The sequence below is a fragment of the Accipiter gentilis genome, chromosome 16 (assembly GCF_929443795.1).
Source record: "Accipiter gentilis chromosome 16, bAccGen1.1, whole genome shotgun sequence".
NCBI lineage: Eukaryota > Metazoa > Chordata > Aves > Accipitriformes > Accipitridae > Astur > Astur gentilis.
This window is the reverse complement of record NC_064895.1, coordinates 24573323-24584374: the sequence shown is the minus strand read 5'-3', so window position 1 is coordinate 24584374 and position 11052 is coordinate 24573323. Positions and strand designations below refer to the sequence as shown.

Here is an 11052-nt window from a genome sequence, read left to right as displayed (position 1 = left end):
ATGGGCTGGATGCATTAAAGTGTAACATTTCAGGATAGATGTAATGCTGATGAAAGGTTTTGGAGGACAACTCTGAAGACCTCTGCTTAATCTAAAGGAACAAATCCTTCAAGGTTAGTGAGAGACAACGAGGAGGAGGCGGCTGTACACGAATGGTTAAAGTAACAGAGACGTGCCAAAGCCAATGATACTTCTGTGGCCCACTGAGGAGCTCCAAAATTTATTATACTTTTTAATATATTCAGATATTGCCAGATACGCAGGAGTCAAACTCAGCAGCAGGCATGTATGGGTCTTTCTCGTGGATCTGGTCTACACAGTCCAACCACCTAAGTCAGGGCACCTACTGAAGCAGGCTGTGATTCCCTCTGACCTTTGATTCTCGTCTTTTTCTTACAAGAAAGCAGGGTAGAGATGGTGGTGTGTCCTTCCAGCCTGGATCTGGGATGTGGTTGGGACGTATATGGGAGTTGAGAGCAGGGAAATGGCCCCATCCCCCTCTGGCTCGCAGGACGTAGCCCCTAGGATTGCAAACCTCCCCTCACATCAGCCTCTGCAAGCTCCGGTGTTGGTCCTCTCCAACATGCTGAACATGGAACTCACACTCTTTTCAATCTGTGAAAATTACCCCATGAAGTAAATGCAATGCAAAAGCTGGACCAAATTCTAAAATGCTTCTAGTTTATGAGGAGGACTGGACTAATTAGCTCAAGACCAGCTGTCGATACAGGAAAATAACTGTTTTCTCCCCATTGGTTTGGCCAGACTGGAGAAAATATTGCAGTGTTTCCATCCTCAAGATGATGTGGTAGCGCAGTGATCCTTGCAAGCTGCTTAAATTCCCTGCCAGCAAAGCAGCTAGGGAATATCCCCTAGCAGAGGTATAATTATTGAAATCCACAGCCTTGCGGGGGCCAAAGATCTGCTTGCATTTCTTGACGGGGGTCTGTTGTATGAGAGTGGAAAGTGCAAAGCACGGCTATGGAGATTAGATTTTTAAGCAGCTTGCCATAGCTCGATTATTTGCACCAAAGAATATCAGAAGATACTTGCACAGACATTTCTTTCGTCGCAATAAAACACTACCAGTAATGGATCTGCAGCATTGGCAAGGGAGGAGCCAGTTTCCATGGTGAGTACCAACAGACCCATGGCAAATGTTTGGCCTGAGCTGGCTGTTTGTTAGCAACATCCTTGAGAAATGCAATGTGGTTTTATCTACGAGTCCTTTATACAAAGGGCTGCGCTTTGCTCCAGATTTCCATGACTGCAAACCAAACATCACCATCAGTCTGTGATCACGGTTTTGAAGATAAATGATAGTATTTTTTTCCTCTCATTCCTTTTTCCTTATTTTTGGATAAATGCTGGTTTCTCACAGCGCACATCTCATTTTTAATGCAGATGCTGCTTGAGGTGTTAAAGTTGCTCTTGAGAGGAGCTGATAAATCAGTGAACACCCACTAAATGACCATCGCTCTTTTACCAGGCACCATGACAGAGCTCCATGAAGCCGTGGCTTTGGGGGACTATGACCTGGTGGATGAGATTTTGAGGACAGGGCGCTGTGACCCAAATCACAAGGATGTCGACTGGCATGACAGGACCCCGCTGCACTGGGCTGCTGCAAAAGGTAAGGGCATCCCCTGCTCTGTTACTGCTGCAAACCAGCATCATAAAAGGTGATGCTGATTGTAATTACTTCTCGTTATGATGGCACTTAATGCTGGCAATAGTCACAGCTTGTATCTGATGATTTTGTGATGATGAGAAAAATACCGATTTAAATAGGAACTTTGCCTCCAAAATAATTTATGGGATTACCATCAAAGTGATTTTTTAGCTTTTTTTTCCGTCACGTGAAAATTTACAATTTACGTGATATGTAACGTATAGCATGTCTACTTGTCCCCAACATTACTTTTCTAAGAGGTGACTTCATACAGGGCACAGGAGTTACTTCTCGTGCACACCTGCATGAATGAGCAGCAAGTTCAAACCCACTGTGTTTATACCAGGTATTTATCAAACCAAACAGAACAAAATAATTACAGTGTGGTTTACTTTGCCCTCCCTTTACCCCACCTGGTCAAATGAACAACACAGGACCAGAGTTGTTTGCAGCTCCCACTTTGTCCTTCACCATCAGAAGTGTCTGTTAAACTCAAATATGCTTTTGCAGCCCAGAAGAGAGGTGAATGCAACAATATATAATGCGTAATTGTACACAGTGTAGAATGGGAAACTGGACCTGTACTTCTCCGTGCTAGGGTGTTTGTTACATGTTGAGATCTCACATCGTGGCATCTGTCTTTGCTCAGAAATCAAATGTGCGATCGCTTTACTTTTGCCCTGATGGATTATTACTTGTTTGGGCAGCAGCAAAGGGAACCGAGCTATTTAGGAAAACGATGATGAGAGACTGGCGTGGCCTAGGTGCCATTGGGAACAATCTAACTCAGTCAAGACAGTGTGAAGTGGGATAGAAATAACTTTTTTTTGCTTCTTTAAGCAATTCCACAAGTTAGAAAAATATGAAGGTGAATGAAAACAATTTCTCTATCTCCTGTCAAACAAATCTTTGTTTTAGTAAAGCTGTTCACAGGTTTTCCATTTTTTTTTAATGTTTAAGTTTTATTTTGCATTGAACTAAACCCCCAAATTGTTTTTGTTGTAAAATGCTTCTGGAAGCAGTCTAGTTTGGAAAAAAAAAAATCAGCATTTTCTAATGAGCATCTTTTATTTGATAAATCAGATGGGCAGCTCGTGGGCAAAATCCATCGTTACATGGCTGAGGGAATTATGGTCGACTGTGTGTGACTGTCTTCTGCATCCTGAAGGTACAAAGTCTAACGCGGGTGCATCTTCTCTCCCTGTTTTGCTGCCCAACGCAAGGGCAATCGGAGCTGGTCAAGCTCCTCGTGGACCACGGCGCCCGGCACTGCCTACGGAGCGACGTGGGCTGGACTGCGGCTCACTTCGCTGCCGAGTCGGGGAGACTGGGGGTGCTTCGCACCCTTCATTCCCTGCACGCTGCCATGGACGCGGCCGACCTCTTTGGCGACACTCCCAAGAGGCTTGCGGAAATCTACGGTCACCGAGACTGCTCCAGGTTCTTAGAAATGTGAGTAGCGATGGCCGGTCCCACTGCGGCAGCTGACGGGGCTCCAGCGGTGGAAATTAAATTGACTGCTATATAGAGGACCAGAAAGAGTATGAGTGTGTTACCTTTCCACCTAAAGCCTATCAAAGTCAACCAGCACAAGTAGTGCTTGATAAGCAGATACGGGTCTTTGCCACAAGGAAGCCATTGGGAAGACATGCATTTCTTCCACTCCTTTCTATAGTTTGCCTTGGTATGTTTCCAAAATTGTTCCCACCTCATGACATCATTGTTTTTATAAGGATGTTACAGAGCCATTATTAAGCAAAGGAAATGAAAGCAAGAACAAGTATTAACCCCTTAGGGTGGTGAATACTGAATACGCAGGTTGAATTGTTTAAGAACAGCCCTTTAGGAGGTAATGTTAGTGTATGTACACCATTTGGCTTTTCTTGTAGTAGAGAACAGAGCCATCCTTTTTTTTTTACATAATTATTTAAAGTTTTACCATTTGATCTGTTAATAGGATGGCCACATATTACTTCCAAACTCTGTATTGTCTTAGCTCTTATGGTTATCACCGAGGCGCCATATGCAACTAGTAATATGCTTTTAAAGGGTTCCCAGTTACCATTCCTGCTTTGTCAGCCACTGATTTGGCTTATAGATATTTTCATCCTTGTGAAACTGTTTCCCTGACTCAGGCTGCCATCCTCCAGAGGTCCGAGCTGTGTCCCGTACCTGCATCTCTCTAAAGTGGTGGGACAGACCACCAGAGGGTAACCAGCTTGTTCGGTGCCAGTTGTGTTCCCACATGTTACCTGGTATTTAAATACACTGCTTGTGAAACCTGCACGTGCCGGACCCTGAGGTACTGAGAGCACCCAAAGACTTCTCCTCCCCTGGGTTTTTCTCTGATTTTACAGTCCTGCCGTAGTCCTTAACGGGCATCATTTTTACCACTGCCACATTCTCAAGACTGCTTTGGCACCATATAAATCGTGCATTTTTTTATAGACACATACCCAACTCAAAGTCTCCAACTTGCCTTCATTGAGGAGTTCAGCACAAAAGCTGCCAAGTTCAAAATCAAGCATGGTAGCTGTGCAAATCTCTGAGATGACCAGTGCCTACCAAATACCACCTTTCATTAATCCACGTAAACTTTTCTGTAGGTACTGATGTCCTTTTGCTGTACCACGCCCACCTTCAATCTTACACAGCATCAGTGTCCTTCCGTAGGAAGAGACACTCAAAGTGTATAAAATCCCCCTGTACAGAGCCCCAAAAACTTTCTGAGGGAGCCACATGTTCCTGTTTCTAAGCTCTGGCTATTATGGAAGCTGCTGGGACCTTTGCATTTTACCTGCCCACCCCACGTCCAGGACACCTTGTAGCTAAAGCCCCGCTGTTTATGGAGCTGACACGCTGCAAACCCTCACTATTCACCACCTTCCTTCCACACAGAAGAATCGGCTTTTATTACCCTTAGACCTTCAGTTTAAAGACATTTAAACAACTAGCAGCTGATAGCTAAGCTTTGCTATTTAGGTTTTTTACTACCTAGACCCTAGCTGGGATAAGCTCAGGTTTGCCAGATCTTTAAGAATGGGGCACTTTCTTCCAGAGGAGAGTTTTCTCTTTATACTGTTCTCAGTTCTTGGCTTGCTTAGTTTCTGTATCAGAATAGGTAAATATTGTCTGTCCCAGAGAGTAAAAGGTCTGCTGGCTTGTTCCCCTCAATTAATCATTTATAGCAATTGCTTACCTATTCAACGCTGCCATTTTTGCACTAATCTTACCATTAAATCCTGCTTATCGAGTCCTGCCAAGTCTAGCATTTGCCGTGACGGTGGGGGGACAGCAAGGGTGGGGGAATCGCCTGGATGATGCCGACGGCGTCGGAGGCGCCTGCACTGGTGGAGGCGGCTGGGAGAATGATGGACAGCATGATTGACAGGATGATTGACATCCTGGTCCGAGCCACCTAGGCAACAGCCTAGGGGGACTCATGTAGCTGACGGAGGGTTTTCTGAGGTGAATGACTAATTTAAGGTGGAAAACTTGTCTTTCAGAGCCACGTGCTGGCCTGACTCGCCCCACGGCTGCGTGGCTCAGCTAGGAGGGTGGTTGGGAGAACTTAGTAATTGGGAAGATGTTTTGAATGCCCATGCCTAGGACATTTTATAAGACACGCAAAGCCTCTATTATCACCTCACAGTCATAACGCAGCCTGTGGGCAGCCAAGAGTTTATCACTGGGGCTCAGGAACCCTTTTTTTAAGCCCAAGCCCTATAATTTACAACCACAGTGGATGCCTTCACCCTCATGCAACGGTTCCACCTCCTCGCATCAGCAAACTTGGAGTTAACTAGGAGGAATTACTGGCATTTGTAGTATATTCACGATTACCTTCTGCTCCTTCAGGTGTGCAGAAGGTCCCAGAAGTGGTGTCCATGGTCAGGCAGTGCCCCACGGCTCCGGTGGGAGCTGGGCAGTACCGATGGGTGCTGCAGACAGAAAATGAAGTGTGTGTCTGCACGGCAATGCTGCGCGGCACAGAGTGGGTCTGCCCTCTGCTCACGGTGTCCGTGGTATCGGTATGTAAGTATGAGGGGTCTTTTGTTACAGAGCATCACCGTCAGTTTTGGATATTTGCCTGTCATGCAAAAAGACAGAAAAGCCAATTTTTAAAATAACAGTGGGTGCCAACTGCAGGGCTGACGTGCATATCTAGACAGGGCTATGAGCATCCAAATCCTTCCTACATCCCAATTCAGCCCTCTCTAGCACTGCCACGGTCCTTGCACACTGTGGTTTGACCCCAGGTGCTGCTGGCTGCACGAACATACCCCTGCCTACCTGGGCTGAGCCACTGCTCTGTGCTGGGGATCGTTTGCATCAACACGGAAATATTACCTGTACGACACGTAAATATTTTTAACATGTAAATATTAGGAATATTCTGCTACAGAGTATCCATGCCACTCACCGAGGTTTGCATGGACATGCAAAGAATAGGAAACAGCCTTCAAAACACAGCTGCTTCTGAATAACAAACACATAATTTGCATTGTGGGGTTTTTTTTGCATGAGAAGGGCTTTATCCTGGATGCTGTGCGAGCTGCCGAGGACGGTGCCGAGCCAGCACAGAGACCCTCAGCCCATGCCTGCTGCCAGCCTCTCTGCAAAGTGCCGAGCGTTGAAACTGCACGAAAGGCTCCTGCTATCTAAGCCCAGGGCATATATATATATATACACGTATGTGTGTATGTATTTATATATATTAAAAAGTGTACAGAAAGAGGTTTCTTGCCTTTGGGAGCAGATATTTAATAGAATAGACTAGACTAGTTCAGTTGGAAGGAACCTGCAACGATCATTTAGTCTGACTGCCTGAACACTTCAGGGCTAATCAAAAATTAAATCATGTTATTAAGGGAACTTTCCAAATGCCTCTTAAACACTGACAGGCATGGGGCATCAACCATCTCTCTCAAACATATATATATATATATATATATATAGTAAGCCCATGCTGTGCAGCACATCTCTGTGGAGCTGCTGGCTTTGCTCCGTGCTCTCAGCTGGGACAGCATTGTACTGATTTGACAGAGCTGCTGTACTACAGCAAAAAGGATTTTTCCTGATATTTGGTGGTATTTTTGGCAGAGCTGCATCAATACTGAGTACCTACAGACTCAGACCTCTGCAGTAGGAGGAAAGGGTTTGTTTTCTCTTGGACAAGATTTACACTTGAAGTGCCTGTGTCAGGATCGTGGCAGTGGTGGGACCCAGGGGGGTCTCTGTGAGGAGATGTTGGGGCTACACCATGGTGGATACACCACAGGACACAGCTCAGCTCATCAGCTATGCTGGTGGTGCCTCTGGGAAACATATTTAAGAAAGGGAAAAAACCCTGCCCGGCAGTGAGGAATGAGGAAAAAAGTATGAGAAACAGTCCTGCCTCATCAGGGTAAGTGAAGATTCCCCCACAGCCTTGGGGAAGACCATGGTGATGCAGGTTGTCCCTCTACAGCCCGTTGAACACCGTGGTGGAGGAGATGGCTACCCTGCAGCCTGCGGACGACCCCATGCTGGATGTGCCCTGAAGGACTAAGCCCGTGGAAAGCCCATGCCGGAGCAGTCTGATCCTGAAGGACTGCAGCCCATAGGAAGGAGCAGGGGAAGAGCGTGAGGAGGAAGGAGTAGTGGAGACAAAGTGTTATGGAATGACCACAACCCCCATTCCCCACCTCCCTGAGCTGCTTGGTGGAGGAGGTAGAGGAGTTGGGAATGAAGGAGTGAAGTCGAACCAGGGAAGAAGTAGGGTGGGGGCAAGTGGTTTAGTTTTGTCTTTGTTTCTCACCATCCGACTCTATTTTCAATTGGCAATAAATTAAACTGATTTTCCCCAGGTCTGTTTTGCCTGTGACAGTAATTGGTAAGTGATCTCCCTCTGATCTCCTCCTGTGATTTACCTTGACCCACAAGCTTTTCCGTCTTTCTCCCCTCGTCCTCTTGAAGAGGGGCACTGAGTGGCTGGGTGGGCATCTGACAGCCAGCCAAAGTTCACTCACCGCAGTGAATCCTGTTTTTTCAGTACTTTCCCCTGCTTACTGCTGGTATGAGAAAGAAAAGAAAGTCTTCCTTTTTTTGCTTTTGCTATTTTTTGAAAGAGAACCAGTTTATCTTTCAGTGACTAGTCTTGGTGGTTAGACTAGATGATCTTCAAAGGTCCCTTCCAACCCAAACCATTCCATGATTCTGTGTCGTATGACTTGGAAGTGAAGGACTCTTCCTTTTAAAAATCCTCAGTGCCTACAAAATGCAGAAAGTAGCTATCTATTTTCTAGTTTCAGGTCACTTTTTTTCCAAAATAAAAGACTGTGTCTGTGACAGGCATGTGTAAAGATTGTAAAGAAAGTTAGCAACACTTAATAGGAAAAATATTTAAGAGCCATGATTAACAAAACCATAACTGAGATGATAAAAAAATATAAATTCTACTGCTCAGAGGAATATATTCATTTTGGTCTTGATGAAAATGTTTTTTAATTTGCTTTAGTTGTTTGCAATGGGAAGTGGAATGAAAACCATTGATATTTCAAGGCTATCAGAAAAGTTACAGTGAATTATGTTTATTTTCAGGTTACCAGCTTGTATACCGTCCTTCAGTGAAGATCTGGGTCTGTGTTTATTTAATAGAAAAAATATGAATATCACAAAAAAAATGAGGACTTTGGTAAATCACAGATGACAATAGCAAATTCACTGCTGACTTGGAAATCCCAGGGTCTGGATGGATGATGGTTCAGTGCCTGACATCCAACAGGTTTCACACACTTGAAATCATAGAGACAACTTGAAAAACACAGCTAAAAGACCCAGCAACCAAAGGAGACTTGTGAATGATTTGCATATGGAGATATTGGGCTGGAGAAAATGGTATCTTCTATGTAATGTTTTCCCACGCAAAATTTGAACCTCCGCAGCACAGCCTTACTTCTATGACATTGCTTGATTCAAGTTGTTATTTAAAAAAACAGAAATGGGGACGAATTGTCAAGTTTAGTTCTGGATTTGAATGCAAAGTTTAGGAAAATTTCAGGGCTGAGTTGGATTAAGATTAGACAATCTCTGAGGTTAAAAGGTCATCTGTAAAGAATAACTATGTGCAAATCCTCCAGAATTCCAGTTGTCTTCAGATCTGATATTTCAGTATTTAGAATTTCTAGTACTTATGAAACAGCAGTGCAAAAAAATAAAAGAAAATGGAAATGTTGCAGTTGCAGTGAGTTAATATACCATATACAATTGCATTAAATGTGCTTAAGTCTAATACCACACAAATTCACAGCATCAGTATTTGAGAGCTTTTTATGGTTAAAAAGATGATTCCAGTGGTACAAGTCCCATCTCGCTGTAGATCCTTATTGAAGGTTTCCCACTTCAGCCCAACTCTCAGTGGGTACCTGGTGGCTTGGGGTGATGCATGCTGTTAGGTTTGGGATTAACCTCAGTGTTTTCTCATGTATTGCTGGTGACAGTGTTTTGGCCATACAAATACATGATCCCCTGATCCTGTAGATGGGCTGTTTGTGACCGGTGATGTGACTGCGCTGTGCTCCGTACCTGAAGATGCACTCTTGCTTTCTTCCCCAGAGCAGAGGTGGAGAGCAGAAACTATCGCAGGACAGCTGCAATGAAAGGAATCCCCTTAGACCAGAGAGATGAAGACTGGGAACTCAAGAAAGAAGGGCTTGAGAGAAACCCACCGTGTTCTTGGGAGAACTACGCATCCTCCGCTCCAAAGAAAAATCAAAAAAAAAGGGGGAAGCAGAAGTGTGCCCTGCCTGTTTCGTGCCACCAACAACTCGCAATGCAGAGCGAAGACACTGGCTGACCTCAGATGCATCTGCAGGGTGGAATACGGATGAACAGGAGACGCAGATGGCCACAAGAACGCATCTTTGTGATGTACTGTAATTACTGTCATTAATAGGATAGATGTGCTTCTGTCTGTCTGTGTGTCTATGTGTATCAGATCTCAAATATCAGAAAACGGCTGAAGATGTTTAAATACACTAATACTCTAAGTCACTGAAATGTATAGATTTACAGAAATGACAGCAATTACCCATATTGTCTGAGAGGGAATTGGTTTTGCTCCTAACTGACTCACAAAAGCATCTGGCACTGTGGTTCTGCTCACTCTGGTGATGTCTGTGGCTTTTGCTTGTTTGGTTCTGGTCCTGAGTCAACCAGAAGGCTCTGTAGGGGCTTGTAGCCTCTGGTGTTGCCTTTTTTTTCTTCGGGAGTGGGGTGTAGTTGCTTCTTCTGGCTGAAGGGGAGACATTGATGTTGACCTTTTACAGGACGCATGGGTCTAACAGCCTGTATCTACCATTGCTGGCCCAGCAGAAGGGAAAACATGCTTCCTCGTTACTGCTTTCAGACATCCGTGGCTGCCAAGACAGTCAGAGTACTACCTTATTTTTAGCAGTGCCCCCAGCCATTTTTATGTCTATGCTAATAAGAATGCTGTGGAACCACTCCTGAGCTATCCCTCTGCTCATCAGCACTTTCCATGGCAAAAGCATTTTTAACTGTTTCACTTCTCAATCATAAAGAATGTGAATTTGACCCAAAGCAGTTTTCCGTGCCATGCCATTACCAGGCAGCCATTTGTATTGACTTCTGCCATCTTTTACGTGTCTGCTTCCCCTCCCCTTCTGTGTCTGCCTCCCTTCCCCTCTGCTTCCCCTCCACCACCCAAACCACAGCCACAAGACTCCGGCATCTCAATCACAACCAACAACTCTCTGATCCATCTCCCTCTTCAAGATTTCCAGGGACTAATTCCGCTGTCTACGCAGAGGTATCTAATGCCACTTGAGATGTTCTCGAGTACCCAGGCTGACCCTGCAGGTCTCCAGAAGATCTTGTGCTGTAGCTCCCAACCCCGTGCCGATGTCTCAGATACCCTAGGACTTCTCAGATGACTTGAGATGCCTACGTTTGGGCTTTGCCTCATGTCATTTGCACTTTCCAAGCCATGTGAAATGTCAACTCCATCCGTAGTTAGCCTGGCTCTTGAAGTAGTGACAGTGCAAGTGGAGACATACATGGGACAGAGCGCCTAGTGCCATGCTGATAAACTAAACAGGGCTGTTTCTAACCCTGTGGCCAGCTGCTGGAGTGTCCTCTAGTTGAGGAACAGTTTCCTCCAGGCTGGGCACACCATCCCATCTCCCCAGAGAGCAACTTTAGCATGTGGGCTGTGCACTGTGGCCGTGGTGTTTTGTAACTTGCCTCCTCCGATGCCAGCTGGATGGGGCTGGCGCGTGGGAGGGGTGAGGTTGTGTTGGGCACCACGTTCACAGGGATTTCGTGGAGATGGAAGAAGGTGTCTTCAGCATGATTTGCTGGGGCTGCATTCTTTTGTG

The 11052-nt window shown here is 45.3% G+C and overlaps 1 protein-coding gene across 1 annotated transcript; it reads left to right on the top strand.

The window, feature by feature from the left end:
* The first annotated feature begins 1467 nt into the window (after positions 1-1467).
* Positions 1468-9636, top strand: ANKRD66 (ankyrin repeat domain 66). Its single transcript, XM_049819282.1, has 3 exons — positions 1468-1633; positions 2896-3124; positions 9269-9636. Exons 1-3 carry the CDS (start codon positions 1468-1470, stop codon positions 9507-9509), a joined length of 636 nt encoding a protein of 211 aa, XP_049675239.1. The 3' UTR covers positions 9510-9636.
* The last annotated feature ends 1416 nt before the right edge of the window (positions 9637-11052 follow it).

Coding starts and splice junctions, on each gene's coding strand:
- ANKRD66 (XM_049819282.1), top strand. CDS start 1,468: ATGACCATCGCTCTTTTACCAGGCACCATGACAGAGCTCCATGAAGCC. Junction 1,634..2,895: donor GCACTGGGCTGCTGCAAAAG/GTAAGGGCATCC, acceptor GCCCAACGCAAG/GGCAATCGGAGCTGGTCAAG. Junction 3,125..9,268: donor TGCTCCAGGTTCTTAGAAAT/GTGAGTAGCGAT, acceptor TTTCTTCCCCAG/AGCAGAGGTGGAGAGCAGAA.